The sequence below is a fragment of the Lissotriton helveticus genome, chromosome 6, assembly GCF_964261635.1.
Source record: "Lissotriton helveticus chromosome 6, aLisHel1.1, whole genome shotgun sequence".
NCBI lineage: Eukaryota > Metazoa > Chordata > Amphibia > Caudata > Salamandridae > Lissotriton > Lissotriton helveticus.
The window spans coordinates 532,338,242-532,359,281 of NC_136067.1; the positions used below are offsets into that span (position 1 = coordinate 532,338,242).

General features: G+C 41.2%; 1 protein-coding gene across 1 annotated transcript in view; it reads right to left on the reverse strand.

Moving 5' to 3' along the window:
* Positions 1–21,040, reverse strand: part of KHDRBS2 (KH RNA binding domain containing, signal transduction associated 2) — a 1,768,831-nt gene that overhangs the window by 1,066,272 nt on the left and 681,519 nt on the right. The window contains exon 4 of the mRNA XM_078646808.1: positions 8,986–9,102. Within this exon, the coding sequence (XP_078502934.1) occupies positions 8,986–9,102 (117 nt within the window). The remainder of the gene's footprint in view (positions 1–8,985; positions 9,103–21,040) is intronic.

The window sequence follows — 21,040 nt, forward strand, 5'->3', positions numbered from 1 at the left end:
TGGGGATGGTTGCAACTCATAAGTACCATGTTAGTACCCAAATATAGCAATAAGCAACAAAAGCTTGACCAGTCCAGCTTTGCAAAGTGCATTTCGGTGTGCCGAAACATATGTAGATGCATTTTGAGTAACTATTGAACTGTTTGGGCTAGATTTTTTTTTGCTTCTGTTAAAATCTGCACATTATGCTGCAAAAATGATGGATTATGTGGCAAATACAGCACATCTATAATTATGCATAAATCCGCGCAGCTGCAAAATCGCCTAATTCCAGTGGCCCTGTCTATGGATCTCGACAGTCTAAAATAATACTAATTTGTGTCCATTTCTTTTGCTTGCCTTTTTTGCTTCATGCTTTGCACCAAAGGTACTCTAGAAAGTTTTAAATCATGGTTAGAATAAACATTTTCAAAATGTGCTTCTCTATATACAAATGTGAGTAATTTATGTCATGAAACTGGGTGTGACAATGGAATGTGATGGCAAGTAACTTTTTCTGCTGCTGATGACAAAGTGGGCAAATACCTAACACTCCTTTGTGTCAATACCTTGCTTGTATTCTTCCACTAATCTAGTAAACATCTGTTGTGTAATCATCCCTGTTGTAGCCTGAAATTGATGCTTTCAATTGATCCTCATCGGTGGCATGTACTAATGTGTAAGTTGTGTTTGTGGATCCAATCTCTGTATCATGTGTGTAAAGGACCCTACTAACACTGTTATAATCATAAGTACCGGTATTACGAATATTGAACACATCATATTTTGCATCTATTTCTAAGCAACACATGTTTGTCGTACAATCTGATCAATTCAAGCAAAGTGTTACAGCAAGAGCTTAAGAGTTCAATTCAAAGTGATATACAAATACTCTCCTTGCAATTTGTTTGTTCAAGTAGTTAGTTCAGTTAAAAAATAAAGTTTATTTAGACCATTTGGTCTTTTAACCACAGCTCATACATTAACATTTAAAAAAGTCTAACACATAAAAAGTTGTATTCTTAAGCAATAAAAATCATGTTTTCCTTGAAACTTCATTCCTAACAATTTTAAAACAATAACATTTCATTTTAGATCGCAATACTCATAGCTGCACTTAAGCCTCTAATGAAGCGGGGAACTTATATACACCCTGCATTTATTTCCCAATGGCTATCGCGATACCTAAATTCTCCATATCAGCAAGAAGCTCCCATGCTTGTGAACGCGCCCTTACATCATAATTGAAAAAGTTCAGACCAATAAATAATTTACGTAGATTTAAACATTTTCGGCAATCCAATAAAATGTGTCAAATATTACATTTTATCCCTGTCTTACACATACATTTCCCATCTGGTTGTATTAAGCCGAATTTTATTGAACTATTTGTTACGGCCGGGTTAATGCCAATTCTTATCCTAAAAACTTCCATTCTTAACCATCGATTCAGTAGTATGTCTAGATAAGGATAGCTTATGTCTTTCTCCCAGCTAATACTCATAAATTTTACAGAGTCGTTCTTACTCAGATACTTGATCCTCATCGGTGGTGTGTACAAATGTTGTAGTTGTGTTTGTGGATCTAATCTCTGTATCAGGTGTGAGAAGGACCCTACTAACACTATTATAACCATAAGTACAATTATTACGAATATTGAACACATCTTAAATTTGCATCTATTTCTAAGCAACACATGTTTGCTGTACAATCTGAACAATTCAACATAAGTGTTACATCAATAGCTTAAGAGTTCAATTCAAAGTGCTAAACAAATACTCTCCTTGCAAATTGTTTGTTCAAGTAGTCTTTTTCCAGTTTCTTTTAAAATTCAAAATGTTTGGATAGACAACCTTAGCCCTACTACGTGTTCTTCTAAAATGTTATCCCTTCCCTTCTTCTGCAAACTTTGGCCTACGTAATCGCTTTAAAACAAAAAGGAATGAATAGTTTGTTTCAGTCTTTTAGCACTTTTCAAACAGTTTTAGTCTTTACAGTGTCTTTCAGTTTTTTCAAGACATCTTTTTAAATAGCTTTATCATATTTGTATTTCAATGATGTCATGGAGGTTCAAACAGTTCAGAGTACATGTTACACAGTTCATCCAATTATACATTCAGTACCTTAATCATGTAGTAAGTCCACTCAAGTGCAAAATACATTTGACAAGGCACTCTCACTCTTTTTGATCTTTTCAACCTTTGTTGAGCTCCCTCTGGGTCCCATTTACCACTCGACTGTGTGTCCTCAGGGATAGTCAGTGGCATTCGATAAATGGATGCACTTGCTCTTAATCTCTTTGGATAACTGTTTCCTGGATATTCAACTTTATGGGCGACTCTTCTTGTTTCAGTGCCTCTTCCTTCACCCAGATCCTCTAACCATACTAATGCTGTCTCAGTTGTTTTCTCAGCTTGACGTTTAATCTCCTCTTCATCAGAGACCTCTATGCCACTTTGTAAAATGCTGAATACAACATTTTCAGGACCTCCTTTTTAAAGTGTGTCCCACGATCTGATTACCGAGAAACTAGCATACCAGACTGTGCTATGAATTCACGCAATAACAGTTTTGCTACAGTGAGACTGTAGTTTTTTCTGGTTGGGTAAGCTTCCACCCATCTCGAGAAGATGCTCACTATGACCAGGACATATCTCAACCCATACCAAAAAGGCATCTCGATAAAGTTCATCTTCATTCCATTGAAAGGACCGCCTGATCTACCTATGAGACTAAGTGTAACAGGAGTTCTTTTTTCTCATTTGTTGGCATGTCACACAACAATGGCATAATTAATCTGCAAACATCCTAATTCTGGAGTTAAACCAGTTAGGCCTTAACAGCCTTGCCATTGCATCTATTCCTAAATGTGTGTGCCTATGGGAGTGTTGTGTCATTGGAAACAACAAACTATCAGGTAACACTGGTCTCCCATTAGCTGATATCCAGATGTCATTTACGTTTTTCTCACAACTTGCTCTGATCCAACCGTGTTGTTCTGGTTCTGAAACATTTTCTTACTCCTTTTTAGATATTCCCACATGCCAGCCACTGACATCACCATAGACAAGACAGTGTCCTCCTCAGATTCTCATTTGAAAGTTCCATTCAATGTGCAGGCCACAAGTGCACAATATCATGCAACCTCTTTGGCGCATCTGTTTCCGACCGCAATATAACATTGTCACTTCAGTGAGTCCCACATTTAACCTCTGCAATTTCAGTAGGTAATTGGAAAGCTCCTAAACATTTTTTCACATACTCATCATTGTAGATGGGTGTACCAGTAGAGGTCATGAAACTTCTTAGTGATCATAGTTCAAAATCATGGATGAAATTCAAAGGCTAAACCGTATCCACAGACAGGAAGACCGAACTGCAGTTTAACTGATCATGGATGTCTGTTTACTATCACCATAAAAGAGGATGGCACAAATTAAACAACATTACTCGAGGAAAACAACTTGGAACCCTTCCTAGAAGTGGTGTATCCCTGTCCCATTATCTCATGCACCAGACTTTGCAGAGGAGTCATTTTTCCTAAGATATCCTCTCCTCAGGGAGTTTCTTATGGAAAGCTGATGTCTTGCTAATATTTCTCCTAGCCAGTCCACCAGTAGCCCACATAATATCTAACCACCTTCCCTGTGTCAGCCAAGAACTATTGAAATCGACATGCAAATATAAAGCAGCTTCTGAAATATGTTTAGACATTTATGGCATCATTTAAGCTATGGTCGATAACAGTCCTTGCACAGGACTGCCTGTAATGCTTAAAGAACCCTGCCTTCCTGGAGGGATCCCTATGTCCTCAGTGTATCTGCTATTAGATTCAATGCATGACGGCACACAATGTTGCCCAGTGGGCATCATGTTTTTTTTCCTGTTCTGAACATGTGTTTGTGTTAATGGAACAATTGTGCCAAGAGGGAGGATGTTTTTCAGTAAAACAAAACAAAAACAGCACTGATGTGTATAGGTGTTTCTCCCTGCATGTCAGTGTCACTGTTTGTTTTCCCTGATCTGAACTACCAATTCTCACCAGGCAATCCCGGACAGGGTAATCCAGAGAATAGGGCAGGGTGAACAGTACTATAACTTTGTTGCCCATCGGCAGTCAGACTGCCAAATCAAGGATTTTTGCTGGCAGACTCATCTGAAGCTCTACTTGTGGGAACATCTACATGGTGGTGAGAAACAAGGTGGGTAGATGAGAATTTTTTTGAGGATGCCCAACATTCACCAAAATCTAAATGAGGCTAGTGATATTACAAACTGACCCCCCTGTAACAACCCAAATTAGATTTTTTCTCACCTAAAATAGACTTGCGCACTCATTCTTTCGGTCACACTGGTAGAATTGGCCCTTTTTGCAGGGTTCTCGTCAAGGTTTTTGCCTCCAATTTTTCTGACCCTGTTTTGTTGGTTATAGGATTCTGGGCACTTTACCTCCGCTTCTCAGTGCTAAAGTGCATATTCTCCATGTTTAAATTATAATATGATTGGTATATTTGATGTACTGTTAAGAGTTTAGTTAAAGGCACGTTGTGTGCCAGGGGCTGTAAATCAATGCTACTTGTAGGCTTCCAGGACTGGCTGTGCCACCCACATGAGTAGTCCTGTAATTGTGTCTCAGACCTACCACTGGACTGTTTGCACATGCATTTCTAAACTGCCATTTTGCCCTGGCAAGTGCACCCACTTGCCAGGCCCCAACCTTCCATTTTCTTACATGCAAGGCACTCCTAGGGTAGGCCCAAGGTACCTACATGGTCAGGGTGCAGTCTATGTGAAAGGTAGGACTTGTAGTTGTGTGTGTGACACGTCCTGATAGTGAAATACTGTGCATATCATTTTTTACTTTGAAAAGGCTCTCTGCCCCGTAGGCTAACATGGGAGATGCTTTGTAACATCTTACAAGCATAAATTTCCATAGGGACAAGATAGAGTAATAGAGTTTAGGCTTTCTGAACTCAGAATTTAAGACTGCCCCATTTGGAGAAGGTGATTTTTAAATTCTGAGTTTGAAAATGCCACTTTTAGAAAATTGGTATTTTCTTATTTTACCATCCTGTGTGCCTCTGACTGTTTGTGTATTTAGCATCTAGTGTAGGAGTGGCACGGCTGGGGGTGTGCATTCATTCTAGGCAGTCACTGGGGGGGTTGAGGTGTGTTCTGCCTTACTTAACACAAATAGACTGGAGTCAAATGGTTTCTGCCTTTGAATGCATGTTATTTTTAAATGTTTTATAAATATGTTATAGTTTACAGCATATGAAGTAAACTCCTCATTGAGTTAAATTGAAACAACACTTTACCTTAAATTATTTACTCCTTAAATGCAATGCTTTCAGAAAATTACATTTTAAAAAATCTGATCACATTTTGAAAAGTTTCTGTTGCTAATAGTATGCCTTTGAAACAGACATGACAATCAATCTGCTCAAGTTTCTTAAATTAATTTCCAAATGCTGCTTTTGCTCTTCTCTGACTTTTTCCATAGCCAATAAGATGTAACTTTTCGTGGCTAAAGCTCTGTGGCCGGTTTACCAGGACTGAAAGTATCCATTGTCCATTACGACATTTTTATCACAACGTTAGGAGCAGGAAGGAATGATATGCTAAGGCATGAATTTATACGGTGCGTTTTAAAGTCAAATGTTGTGCTCCTGGTGAAAAGAGTGAATTAATAATGGATGTCTGTGTATTAACAACAACATGTATGCAGACAGAAAGCAAAGAAAAGTGTTTAATTTGAAGCAACAATTCTAAATCGGTTGGTAATATTATGGATTTTTACCCCTCCGCTGCGCTGAACGTTCCGCGCTGGTGCGGAACGTCACTGAACGTTCCGCGCTGGTGCGGAACATTCTATTGCGCGGGCGGGGCCACGACGTTCAGCGGACGTGCGCAGCACTACCGAGGTAGTGCACGCGACGTCCGCTGAACGTGCGCAGCACTTAACGGGTTAAAAGATCACATTATCTTTCCGTATTATGTGGGTTGTTTTTTTCATTATAAAAGGGCTTGTTTTTTATGGAAAGACTGCTCCCTTTTGTTGTCTTACTTCATTTTGCCCCAAACTCTGTCGGTCTGAGCTGATATTTTTCTTTTGGAGATATTTATGATAGTAGCATTTAATTTGTGCATTTTTATATATTTCAACATTGACTTATTTTTAATATTTAGAGATCTTACATGGCAAAAATGATCTTTCAATGAACACATAATGTTATTGTCTCATGCAGGACTTCTTACTCATTTAACTGGATCATGATTTGTTTCTTTTGCCAACTTGAGTGCCGAATACGTACAATAGATTTTCTAAAATATATTCATTTGATGGCTGCATTGCCATTGTTAATGTAAATGAATTCACTGAATAAATCGAAGGATTAAAGAAAAATGTTAGAGACTGTTTGTTAAATAGTTTTTGGCATATTTGTGAATTCGCTTTGTTTTCCACTGGTTTGCGATTCAACCCTTTCTGATATGGGTAAAACTATCAGAGTAACACTGTACTGGTTTCTGGGGTTTGGTCGCAGTAAATTAAGGAAATAAATGAATGTAAAATAAAATACGTGTTTCAATATAGAAAGTATAATGAGCTTACATTGAAAAAACACTTTATTAGGAAGTGTGAAAGGTTTCCTAATTGCCTGGTTATGCAGAAATGCTGTGATTTTAAAACTCTGTCTGGCAATGAATGGTATGGGGGCAACCCCCTTTGACCTGCAGGGGGAAGGATCCCAATTACCTTTTTACCCATGGCTCATTTGTGCCTCCATACTTGCTAGGCCCACATCCAGAGAGCTTGTCAAGGCTCTTATAGCAGTACTAGGGGGATGAATCTGCAAGGGAAGTCTTACATTAAGATTTCATGCTGAGCAAAGCCGGGCCTGATACCCTGTATTGACAGCACTACTCAGCAGAAAATGCATATAATCAAATAAAACTGGAAATGTGGTGTTGGTGATGTTGATAAAATCATTATTATAAAAAATAACTAAATACAAAGTCAAGTACATCTCATACCTCACAACCTGAAAGCTATTATTTGGAGTCTCAAAGGCCCTGACACAGCCACCGGCATATAGATTCACCCAGATGGCTAAATCCCCTGATGCACAACCAAATTGGGAGTGAATTGCTGGAGTACTGTGACACTAGAAACCATCAATCGATTTCCTGAAGCATAGCAATATCAAGGTGAATTATAAAGGTGTGCCACTCTGGTAAGGAGATCTTACACCGGCCAAGGCCATCTCCTGGGAATGATGGAGTAGCACATTTGGTAAGTGTCACTATTCAGGTGGATGTTATTTCCTTACTGTCATCAGGTCTAGCGGCCAGTCAATCTACATCAACAGGATCACTCCGGGCAGAGAAACTATACCGTCATACCAATGGGGCCTGAAGTTGAGTGGGTCGGTTGGGCAAGAATGGACATTCATCACTTTTGTTTTATAGAGATAACCTAGGGGAAGTGAAATGATTCTAGTTCTGTTACAATCAGTGACCTCTTGTATCTTCAACGTATTTTTAACACACAAAGGATTTCGGAAATTTATCACAATACAGTCTCATCGATATCTTTACTTGAACATCCCACCCATTCGCCCTCCTCACCATTATGATCGTATTTATGTCCCTTGGATTAAAGTGTTTATATTTGCCACACCAGTGAAGTGTTCTGTTGCGAAGCTGCTCCCAAGATTCCATTTGGTCAGGTCTAATGGGAACTCCTTCCAGGACCAGAACGTAGGGGCAAGCTACGAAAGGCAAGCTCATAGTCTCATTATTGGGATAAGGAATGCTCTAAATAGATCTTGGCTAATTGCCCTGCACCCAAGTGGCCCTGTATTTGATGTAACTTTGTTGCCAGTACGGCCGGATCCACACTCTGGCCCTGTCACTACAGATTCTTCCTGTTTCTTGTAGGAGTCTTGGGTTTGCTCCAAGTTCTTTGTAGATTCCGGTGCATTGACATCCCCTGCACAATGGATAATATTACTTGTCTGCAAAAATGTAGTACTCCTCTTTCCTGTAATGGTAGTTGCCTTTTTTTGGTAAATGTGCTATACAACTCTCGATGTGTTCAAGTCACTCTACAATGGGTTTCAGTTTTTCCTCTAGAATAACGCTGACTTTCCCACACAGAACATCGACATTTCAAATACCAGGGATTACAGGGTTGCATGTATGAGTTGACTGTGATTTGTTTTGGGCTTGAATCTATGAGGAGAGTTGGCCCGGATTCAGATCCATTTGTTTCCATTTTGCCACTGGGCTTTTTCCTGCCAGTTGTTTCCTCTTGATGACAAGCCCTTGTTGCGGCTAAGTATTAGAGGGGCTCTGAATGAATTTCTACATTGCCCTACACAGCATCGCAAACTCTGACTACATCATTCGTTTGTGCTAAATCCACAGGTTCTGGGGGCCTAAAAGCATTACCATTAAGAAAAGACCAGTCTACCGCAGACCCCTGAAGCGTACTGTCAATAGTCCCTGTTGTGAGTGGCATGGGGTAATCCCAGGGGATACGCCTACAGTTTACCCATGTTCAAGTTTGAAAAGAATGCGGATTACGGTGATATTTTCTGCTCCATGTGCCAAAGAGAGTGGGCCCATCCCAGCCTCACCACGTTGCGGGAGGCAAAGTCGCACTTTATAGACATTTGTAGTGGCCCCGCCCCCTTTAGGGCTGATACACCACCTCCAGGTGCAAAAGTTGTGGTGGCGGTAGTACGACGGCCAATAGCGCTCAGAGGGATCTGATCCGCCTCACTAAATTGAGCAAATTTCCCTTTCAATTCATTTTATACGCTTGCCTGCGCAAGGCCATATATAAATAGTATTCCCAGACTAAAACACTATGTAATAGTATCAATGTTTACACATGCATTTAACAGCTAGTGAAACAAAACCGACTTCATGCGTGATTATTGTCAATACAATTGGTTTGCTCTTTACCATGTCATCAAAATTATAACTTATCTGCCGTACCTTCGCTTTATCTCTCATTGAGCCTTTTCCCAAGATGGACATTTTTGAACCGGTTTCTTCCTGTAGCCTTTTCAACGAGTTCCCTCTCGGACCAAGCAATTTTCCCACAAAATTGAACTGAAAACAAAATAAAGGCGTGTTAAAGATACGCGTGAAATGACCTAACTGTGTTTTACTCTATTTGCAAGAAATGCCATAGAAAACCTGTTGCAAGGTTGAATTCACAGAATTGTTTGCATTACCCTTTCATGGAATACCGTTGAGAACAAAGAAGCAGGCACACTTTTGTTCAGCTTCAGCAGTTAAATTGTAACCGGCAAACAGTGATCTTTTATTCTTCAGTTATATGACAAATGTAACATTTTGGAAATCCAGATGAAATACTATGTCGCACACTTCTCAACAATGGGTTCACTTGGTCAGCACATTTTCTACAGGAAAAAAAAAATCTGAAATGCTTTTCAAATACCTGTTTTTATTTCCAAAATCTATAAATGTCACCTTTAACCATTGCTCGATATTTAAGCCCGGACCAGCTGCCAGTTGATGCACAACACAGCCGAGCATACATGACAGGCCGGAATGGGGAGAAAAACGTCTTCACAGTCTGAGACAGAAATAAGTCATTACAGCATGGTTTGAGGGGAGCGGGCAAAATGTCAGCTTAATGTAGTGCAGAGCAGACTTTTAATCTGCTGAAAATGTAGAGGCAAACTTTGAAAGCATAATTTTGAATTTTATTTAGACAGAGTTAGTTGTGTGATTTATAGAGGGAATTTAAAGGTTATATTGCAGTTTTTGTCGAATAGTATTCATTATTTCATGCAAACATTCGGCAGTCATGCACCGTTTAAGGTTATACGACGGAATTTAAAACGTGTGAGTTAACATTGTGCTTCAGCCAATTAAAGATTTCCTCCTAAATGTCATCCGTCCCTTCAGTCATTAGGCTGGATTTCAAGCACAGTTTGGTTTATGGGCTATGAATAAACAGTGGTTAAGATTAAAAAGTTCAATAAAGGAAGTCGTTTATGTTCATATTGAATGCATATTTATGAGAATTCTTGTGTAACAGTTTAATAAAATAGTAAAAGAATTAGTCTTCCCTTCCAGCACAGTAAGTGACCACAAGTGAGTTAAAACTGTAATATTCCTTGCTACTTGGAACAGGTAATCAAAGTTTTTCCTCGTCCCTCTTTTACCCCCTTTCCTGCATGTCATGGAAGGCATGTTTCCTTTTCAGTATTACAGACAGGGCATCTCAACCTGGCAGACATAGAGAACAGCAGACATCACAAATCAGCATTTTCAGTAGCGGCCGGTGTCAGAGGAAAGTGGCGGAGCAAGGGGGGGGGGCAGGGGACGACATCAAACAACGAAAAAAGGGAAGAAACCAAAAAAGAACTTACCTGCAGTCTTCTGCTCCTCTCGTGACTCCACTGCAGGCAGAAGCTCCCAGACACCCCTGCAGCCAATCCTGAAGCTGCTCTCATGCATGGGAGCAGCTTCAGGATTGGCCTCAGCGCTGATTATTTGTGCTCCCAGGGAGACTGTGCAAGTTGTCTCCAACCCAGCAAAGCAGCTGGGATGGAGAGAGCTTCAGTGCTCATGGCAGTTTGGACGGCCTGAGACAGCAGGCCAAACCGGGATGCACACTGAAAACAGTGCAAACTACTCCCTGTGGTGCCTGTTATCTCCCTGGCCCTGCCCTAAAGACTCCAAGAAACAAAATAGAATGATAATGAACCTGGGTTTATTATCGTTTTATTTTTATTTATATTTTGCGCTGGTGGAATGACTCTCCACTGGCATAGCGGAGGAGCCGCCCAGTTTTCTACTGGAGAGGCTGAGATAGCAGAGAGGAGTTTCAGGATTCTGAGCCTTTATCCTCAATTATAGCCGGAAATTAGATTGGATTAGGGAAATCTTCTACCAGGGGCATAGCTTGCTCAATAAGATTGGGAGGTGTGAGCACTTAAAACACAACATTTCTCAACTAATCAGTATTATTGAATACCTTCAAAACAGAGATGAGAGAGTGCACATGTGTGTGTTTTTTGTCAGTGTAGGCATGTCTTCAACATCTACACGGCCCTGCTTACAGCCATTGTCAGGAAGCACAGACTCACCTTCGTCTCCTACACTGACGACACCCAACTGATCCTCTCCCTCACCAATGAACACACAGTCGCCAAGAGAAACTTCCAAGAAGGGCTGAAGGCGTTTGCCTCCTGGATGAAGGACAGCTGTGTCAAGCTAAACTCAGAGAAGACCAAAGTCCTCATCTTGGGCCACCCCGCCACTTGGGACTGGTGGCCTACAAATCTTGGACCTTCCCCCACACCCACAGACCACGCAAGAAATCCCCGCATCATCTTGGACTCCTTGCTCACCATGAGCCACCAGATCAACGCTGTCTCATCATCTTGCTTCAACATGCTACACCTGCTCCAAAAGAACATCAGGTGGATCCCCACAGAGTCCAGAAAGATGGTCACCCATGCACTCATCAGCAGCAGACTCGACTACGGTAACGAACTCTACACCGGCATCACCCAGAAACTCCTCAAGAAACTGCAAAGCATCCAGAAGACTTCTGCCAGACTCATCCCCGGCATCCCCTGCCACAGCCACATCACCACCCACCTCACCTGAAAGACCTCCACTAGCTCCTAGTCAACACAAGGATCGGATGTATGACATTACAAAGCATGCATTTACATCGCATGCCTTTACAACGTAAGTATTACAACGCAGTCCATTACAACGCATAGTGCTTTGGGGTCCTGGATAGTTAATAGTTTAATTTACTATTCCAACTCCAGTCCCCGTGGACACTAGGGAAGGTTATTGGATAGTAAATTAACCTATTCCCTATCCTAGAGCGCCCCCCAGAGCAATGCGTTGTAATAGTTTGCGTTGTAATGGTTGCGTTATAAAGGCTCTGCGATGTAAAAGTTGCGTTGTAAGTGTTGTTCACCCAAGGATCACCTTTAAGCTCCTCACACACCTACAAAGCCCTATACGACATGGGACCTGCATACCTCAACCACCGCCTCTCATTCCACTCATGCACCAGAGACCTCCGCTCCACTCAACTGGCCCTAGCAGCCATCTCATGTATCCGCAAGACCACAGCTGGGGGAAGATCCTTCTCCTACCTCGCAGCAAAGACCCTGTCTCTCTCCCCAAGGCAATCACCATCACTGCCCCAATTCAGGAAGGACCTCAAGACCCTGCTCATCGACTGAACAACAGTGCCTTATGACAGATCTGCAGCTACACCTCCCTCCCCCCTCAGCACCTTTAGACCCTTACAGGGGAGTAGTTGCGCTTTACAAGCCACTTGATTGATTGATTGATTGATTGAACCTGCTATGCAAGAACAGTTGGCAAGCGTGATGGACATATATCTATTACTTACATTCACAGATCAACGAAAACGTTTACTGATACCCTGTCCCAAAGGTATCCTGAAATTCTAAATAGCTTCCATCAAACCATTGATCACATCTTTGCTGCTTTTCAGACATTTTTGCAAATGGTATGGCTTGTTCTCTCCCAGTTAGATACAAAGATCTGATCATTTCATTGCCCCAGCATGAAGAGCTGTATTTTCAACATATCAGGCTCTGTACATTCCCATCACTTAAATGAGGAAATATTGTGAATATACCATGACACCGTCGTTACCGATCACAGAGACGTTAAGACTACTATTGAGTAAGTTCAATGAACATTCTGGTGGCCATCTTTACACTAAGATGGCGAGCAATATGTTCTGACTTTCCTAATTTGTGCTCAAGGGAAATCAGTCCATTCTAAACTATTTGGTTATCATCACCCACTATCAGTGTAGCTCCTGAACCATGTCAAACAATATAAACTGATTGTATCATTAAATTATTATTTTATGAAGTACTAATGTTTACCACAGATTTGTTTGTTAAGAAGGCACATTTTTCACCTTTCAGCATGCTACTGTCTGCTTCCACCTTGTCCAGCATCATGAAGGACACCCCATTTTGTAGATCATAAAAATAGCAAAGAAAATGGGTACTCCTTGCAACACCTACATCACAGCAGCTGGCAGATAGAATCAAGGCACAGCACACAAAGAGTATATTGGATTCATGGCATCCTTGGGGCACTTTAGAAAGGAAGGGCAGTGCAGCGCCAGCCTGCACAGACAGAGGACAGGCCATATCTGAAGCAAACATGAACATAGGAGGAATGTAGAAACCAAGCAAGAAGCAACGTCCAAAAAGTCTCCCTGGATAGCAAGCCATCAAAAGTAAACAAAGAGACTAAGCACCAAGAAAGTGACAAGGTCAGTCACAGAAAATGGGAACGCCACACATTTTCAAGGACTGGTAAACGTGGTTTTTGCAGCAACTACTGAAGAACGTGAGACATGACAGAAAAGGAAAGGAGGACCAAAATGCTGAAGCCAAGGAAAGCTACCAGAAGAAGGTCATGATGGGTTCATTGTGGGACATAATGTAGAACAACAATGAATAAGCCATCAAAACATTAAGCTATGTCAGAACAACAGAGTCAGCTGGGAAGTATCTCAATCTACAACAAGGCAAGACCAAGGCTCAAATCCGTGACCACAAGCAGCTCTCATTCCTTCCATGATTCACAGTCTCAGTCACTCTTATTCACGGTCTGATTCTCTGTCAATTGTAGTCTTAGTTAGTCTCTATAAATCTTTGTTTTTCCCAGCCACTATCATTCCCAGTCACTCTGAGTTAATCTCAGCCACTCCCAATTTCAATCCCTCCCAGTGTGTGTCAATGTCAGACTTATCCTTGGTCACTCTCTGTCTGTCTGGGTCACTCTGCCTGTCTCAGTCACCCTTGGTCTCCCCCCCTTTGTCAGTCACTTTCAATCAGTTATGCTCGGTCAGCTACTCTCAGGATAAGTCACTGTCTCAGCCGCTCAGTTTCTGTTATTTTCAGTAACTTTCAGTGAGTTGCTAAAATCCCTCTCTCAATGGTTCACAGCCACTGTATTCAGTATTATACACTGTTGGTTTCACTTTCACCCTCTTATTCATTTTAAATCTCACCTCAGCCAGTCTGTCACTCTCAGTTGTTCTCGGTCATTGTCAGTCTGTTACTCTCAGTCTCAAAAAGTCTCAGTCTCAATCATTGTCATACTCACTCACTCTCAGTCATTTTCAGCTGCAGTTAGTCTGTGATTCAGCCTCAGATCTAAATTCATTTCTCTCTGTCATTCAGTCTCAGTCAGTCTCAATCCCAGACTCAAACATTTAGAGCTTGATTAGGATGTCGGGAGGACCACCAGTGACAAGCCATCAGTGGTGGTCCGCCCGACAGCCAGGATAGAGGTCTGACTGCCAGATTATAAGGCAGTTGGTCAGAGCATGGTGATCAGAGAGACTGACCAGTGCCTCTGACAGGCTCAAGGAGCGGGTTGGAGCATTGTTCCAACCCTAATTTCTACAATGGGGGCTGTGAATGTGGCCGCACTGCAGTACAGATTACAATGTCCCTTTTCCCTCTTTCCACTATTCTCTCCATTCTCTCCTACCTACTCCCTCCCATCCTTCCCCATCTCCTGTACTGCCTCACCTTGCTACCCCTCCGCTCTATCCCCTACTCTACGTTTTCTCTCTGTTTCCAACCTCCCTCTGCCACCCCTTCCTTTTCTTCCCTCCCCCTCTCTTTGCCTCGCCCTCCTCTCCTTGTCTCCCCTCCCCTTCCTATCAAACCTCACTCCTGGGTCCCCCAGTGTTCTCTATCTCCCCCTCTTTTCCTTCCCTGTGGCTCACCTTCCTTGCTGTATACCTCACCATCCTCCCTCTCTCCATCCACAGTCTTCCCCCTGCCCTCCCTCTGCCTGACCTTTCATCCTCCTCTCTCCACCACACCCTGCTCTCCGCCACCTAATCCTCCTCCTTCGTCCACTCTTCTCCCTTCATTTTTCCTCCACCATGCCCTCCTCAATCCCACCCTCCCTGCCTCCAGCCCCTCCCACCGTCCACCTCACCATCTGTTACTGCTGAGGAATGTTCATCAACGTACATGGGGTACCAGCAATGGGAAGATCATTTGTACCATTTAAATCACTCATGGGGATACAGATGTGTAGCTGTATTTTCATCAAGATGTATCAGGTTATAGGAGTATTTCATTATATTTCTATTGATGAAATATATTACTTAAAGGTTGGCAAGATGCCAGATTATGTTGGGATCTGTGACATGGCAACATTAGTCTAACTGAAGCACCTTTTGGGGTTTCAGAGTGCTGAATGCACACTCAGATGTAAATATTACCATATTTTTCAGTCTGTTACTAAAACTAGATCAGTTTCTGGATATGCAGCGTTAACAATACTCTGCTGATTCACACTCAGGTATTTCAATAAATGAATGAATGTCCTTATCTGTTATTCATAGAGTTGTCAGTAGTGCCACAAATCAGGTAGGAGCTTGATCCAGCGTTGTAGGAATGTACAATTTTATCATCTGGACCCAAATTCAATAGCCTACAGTCCCTTGCACGCTGGGTAAGTTTAAACCAAACTTACCAATTAGTTCATCTTTGTTTATCCTTTTTTTGGCGATGCAATCTTTATAGGTCAATCAGGTTTAGGCAAAATAATATTGGAATCTCAAAAATATCACCAAAGAATAGTCATCACATATTACTAATAAATGACTCTAATAACGACAAACTAATTTGTATGTTATACTGCTTTATCCAAACAATGTGACTGCTCATCAAGTACAATACAGCTCGAATCATGGATCATCACATAAGAAAAAATCATTAGCAAATATAATGGCAGTTATACATCTCAACTCTCAGCGCAATGAGTGAGTGGATAGGCAAAGAGACAAAAGAGTAAGGAGTAAATCATTTGCAAATAAGTTATGCAAATTCAGCAATCATATTACGATTATACAGGATTGAAGAAATCTGAACGCTACCCTCTGGTCATGAGAGTAAGCTGGGCCCCACAAGAAGAATTAAGGAGCAAAGTCAAAGAGTCAGGATCAGCAGAACAACAGCCAGCCCATAGAATATAGGAAACAGAGTCACAGCCCTCTCCTCTCACAAAGTAGGAAAACGCCCCCAAAAAACACTCTTTAGTACATTTAGTTACACCCCAAATTCACTAAAAGTCCAACCCTTGTTGTGTCATCTCACATAATTTCGCACATTATGAATGGTCAAAAACAAGGGGTGTTCAATCACACCACTCTCGATGTTCCTAACTCCATAATATCCCTATTGTTCTTACTACACACACTGTAATCACTTCCAACAAATAAACTAATATTTAGCTTCTGTGTTTGTACGTCTCTCCATCTCACTCACGTATCATTGTATTATAACAAATATCTGCATGCTCTGCTCGGCAAGGAAGTTCCGTATCTTCCCTTCTCTGCACAACCTTAGCCATTCACCAGGAGCTTGCAAAGGACAGTTCACAGTGTTCTTTCTTGCCTCTCTATAGTTCTAGTATTTTCTTGAACTCTACAATGTCTCTCTGGCCTTTCTTGAAGGACAGCAAACAATACTTCTTGGAAAGAAGAAAACATGAATTAATCATTACTTTATAAAATTCTACTATCAAGCGTACTTTGAATGCTTTCATTTGCTTTCCTTTCCTTTACGCACTGCACATTTATTTTCTATTTATTAGTGAATTAAAAAACTCTCAACTTTTGACTTATTTTCCATGTTAGTCATGAACATTTGGGGCCTACTCCATCTCTCCCAGCACGAGCTTGCACAGTTTTCATCTTTCCCCTTTAGTCTTATTTTATTAGTTTCACATATTTTCTTGATTAGTATTTGACACACAGAAGGGTTTAATCCAAGCAGGTTTTATTGCGTGAAAGCCCTGCTCCATCAAGCTTTTCTAGAACGTGAACGGTGTGTATCACTTACAACGCAACTTTTACGTCGTAATGCTGTTACAACGCAGCTATTACAACGCAGGATCCATTACAACGCATGGCATTACAACGCATGGCATTACATCGCAGATGCTATTACAACGCATACCATAACATCGTAAGTATTGGTAAGTATATAATTTATTTTAATTTTATTTAATATTATATAATTGATTTAATTAATATTAATTATAAATAAAAATAAATAAAAATATTTATTTATGTTTTTAAATATTATAAATTAAATTTATTAATTTAAGTAATTTTTTAAATAAGTATGAGTATAGGAGTATATGTTTTGGTGTACTGAGGTTTTAGGGCAGGGTTTGGGTTTTGGGGTGCAGGGGTGTTTTTAGGTTTCAGGGCTAGGTTTGGGTTTTGGGGTACAGGGGTGTTTTTAGGTTTCAGGTTTGGGTTTTGGGGTACAGGGGTGTTTTTAGGTTTCAGGGTAGGGTTTGGGTTTTGGGGTACAGGGGTGTTTTTAGGTTTTAGGGTAGGGTTTGGGTTTTGGGGTACAGGGGTGTTTTTAGGTTTCAGGGTAGGGTTTGGGTTTTGGGGTACAGGGGTGTTTTTAGGTTTCAGGGTAGGGTTTCAGGATAGGGTTTGGGTTTTGGGGTACAGGGGTGTTTTTAGGTTTCAGGGTAGGGTTTGGGTTTTGGGATACAGGGGTGTTTTTAGGTTTCAGGGTAGGGTTTGGGTTTTGGGGTACAGGGGTGTTTTTAGGTTTCAGGGTAGGGTTTGGGTTTTGGGGTACAGGGGTGTTTTTAGGTTTTAGGGTAGGGTTTGGGTTTTGGGGTACAGGGGTGTTTTTAGGTTTCAGGGTAGGGTTTGGGTTTTGGGGTACAGGGGTGTTTTTAGGTTTCAGGGTAGGGTTTGGGTTTTGGGATACAAGGGTGTTTTTAGGTTTCAGGGTAGGGTTTGGGTTTTGGGGTACAGGGGTGTTTTTAGGTTAAATTAAATTAATTATATTATATTAATTACATTTCTTAATTAAAATAATTAAATTAAATACATTATTTTAAATAATTTAATTTAATTACAATCAAAAAAATATTTAAATTAAATGAATTTAATTATATTAATTAAATAAAAAAAATTACAATTTTTATTAAAATTAATTTAAATAAATAGATTTAAATTTATTAAATAAAAATAATTACTATTTTAAAATGTATTTTAATTAAATTAATTAAATTAAATTAACTTAATTACATTTTTTTTAAAAAGGTATACTTACCTATACTTACGATGTAATGCCATGCGTTGTAATAGCATCTACTATGTAATGACATGCGTTGTAAAGGTTTGCATTGTAATAGTTCCTGCGTTGTAAAAATTGCGATGTAACGGTCTGCGTTGTAAAATAACACGTTGTAACATCATAGATCCAACGTGAACACATATCTGAAAACATTTAACCACTTAGACCCTGATTCCGAGTTGCATCATTTTTGCCATTACTCAACTGTACATTTGCTCCTGTATTGTGCAATTATGAATGCAGAATTACCATGTTGGACCGATTTTTCTGGTCATAAAATAACCCAAAATGTGACATTCCACGGCTCTTTACCGCATACTTTCACCACCTGATCTGACCACAGGCTTTTGGGTGGGTCAGGGGCAAGGAAAGGGATGGGGGAGAATACAAAAAAGCATTGAGACTTGGTTGGTACTGCTTTGCATCAAGATACATCTCCTGCCCTCTTTAGCGACTGATATTTCTGTCTGATGCTGCGGCTTCACAAGACAGAAACATCGAGATTGATGGAAAAACCTGACAAGTTATAATCAGGCGGAGCTAAATTAGCACATAAATGAGTTCATTTCGCTCCATCTAACTTGTAGTCAGGGCCTAAATCAAGGTTGCCATGGCCCCTGTACCGTGCAGCTGTAATGTGAAATATCATACATGGAATAAGTTAAAGATTCAAAGGAGATATGTCACAATTTCCACTGAAATTATGTTCTCATCTCAAACATTGCCAAGTTTGAATTTAGTCTCCATGTTCTATGTCCATACTGCTCCTTACAGAATGAGTTCGTTCCAGACCAGTGGAAATAAAACTACTGCTAATAATTTATAGTAGAGTGGCAACATTTCACTGCTACCACCAACATACTTACACTGTAGGTGGTAAAAGTACATTTACATCAAGGGCTTGACCAGGTGAAACGAATCCATCATATAAAGTGTAAGGAAGATGCTAAAATACGTTGTGTAAATTCAAAAGGCGCCCAAGGAAGTTATAGGCAGCACCTCTTCACTTTAGCTGCAATGTTTTAGATAAGGACAATTGGTTGACGATGCGCTTGCAAACCTGTGATGATTGCCTGTTGTAAGTCAATATTTCACCAGCCACCAAGGAAGAGAATAATATTAAACTCACTGGTAAATAAAAGCAGTACAGCCGACATGATTGAACATGGAAAGGTTGAGGTGAACTTGTAGTTAACACCATGTAATTGGCTTTCGGTTTTTTAAATGATTATTGAAGAGAATGTCAAGATGCTGTACCTCGGCCGAGTAACCTTGCTTCACCTTCTGTAATGTAGGGAATGCTCTCGGTAAAATAACAGAAACAAGAAAAATGCTCGGGCATAAACTGCAGGCTGCGGAAATGGAATCTGTGATTAGGAACAATACTACAGCTAGGACCTCAGTTATGGTATTTTGGCGTAGGACAGCGCAGCCAGGCACCTTGCAGCGCCGCACTACGCCAAAGTGAAAGGGCAGGAATGCACTGTATTTGCACAATACGGTGCATTCCTGTCCTTTCTGCCTGCGCTGGTGCTGTTTTGGTATCCAAGGGGTCCATTATGATATCGGGCGGATTGCTTCCGCCAGGCTGGTGGTAGCCACCGCCAGCCTGGCGGAGGCAATCCGCCCGATACCATAACCAGATTTCCCCCCGCCATATTAGGATGGCGGGGGGGACCACGGCGGACGGAATGACCGTCCGCCGCTTTTCCGCCCCGGTCGCCTTGCGGCCGCGGCGGAAAAGGAATAATATGGTGGCGGTATCTAATAGACACCGCCAGACATATTATGATGTGTGGTTTTCAGTGCCTTTCCGTGGCGGCGATGCCGCCACGGAAAGGCATGCGGTCTTCACTCTGGTGGCCCCCTGTGGGCCCCCAGAGTGAAGTACAGGTGGGGGGTGCACATGGGGGGTACCTGTGGTACCCCCCTTCATTGTCATTTACAAAGCGGCAGGAACCCCGCGGTGCATGCTGCCGTACTCATTATTTATGAGGCCACTCAAAGCCAAGTAGGGTGGCTTTGTATGGCTTCATAAATCCTAATGAGAGTCCTGTGTCATGCATGTGCCACATTACACGCTGCAAATGTGATGCAGGGCTCTCATAAACAAGCCCCCTCCCAGTGTATAGTTACTGCTTGACTATTTATTGTTGGAAAAAGTCACTCCTATTTGCTGAGCGACTCAGCCACTGCACTGGACGTGTGGATGGCCCTGGTGCAGTTCGCAAAATTCTGTCCTACGATCGTTTTTAGTCCCACGGCCTAACTGTTGGAAGAAGGTAGTTGAAACTTTTTGGAGGCCATTTCTTCTACAGTATTCATAGAATACTTCCCAACGCAAAGGAGAAGCATGACAGGCCCACCACTGTCATGATTAGCTTGATAAACTTTAACATATTATATCTAATAGCCTTTTAAAAAACGATAACATAGCTTAAATCTGACTTAATATCAGGGTATTTGGGGAAAATCCAATTGGAAATAAAAAGTATTATTTTGGTGGGACCACCAGTTGCGGGTAGAATTTACCACCTCTTGTGTGGCAACAACAATCCTCCTGAAAAAATATTTGGCTCTAAGAAACAAAAAAAAACGTATTCACTACCGAATGAGCATCCTTCTATAACACTGACAGAGTATATTGAAACTTTCATTATGAAGCCATCCTAGTGCCTGGTATCTGACATCGTTTTACGCTAGCCTCATGTTACGTGTTGCACTAAAGTCAAGAGAACCCGATTTTGAACAAATCATATAATGGGTGTGGACTGGACCACAGGCAGTAGACCAAAGCAAGGGGCTGAAACTGAGAACAATAGGGATAACACCTTGGACAGATATGATATCTTACA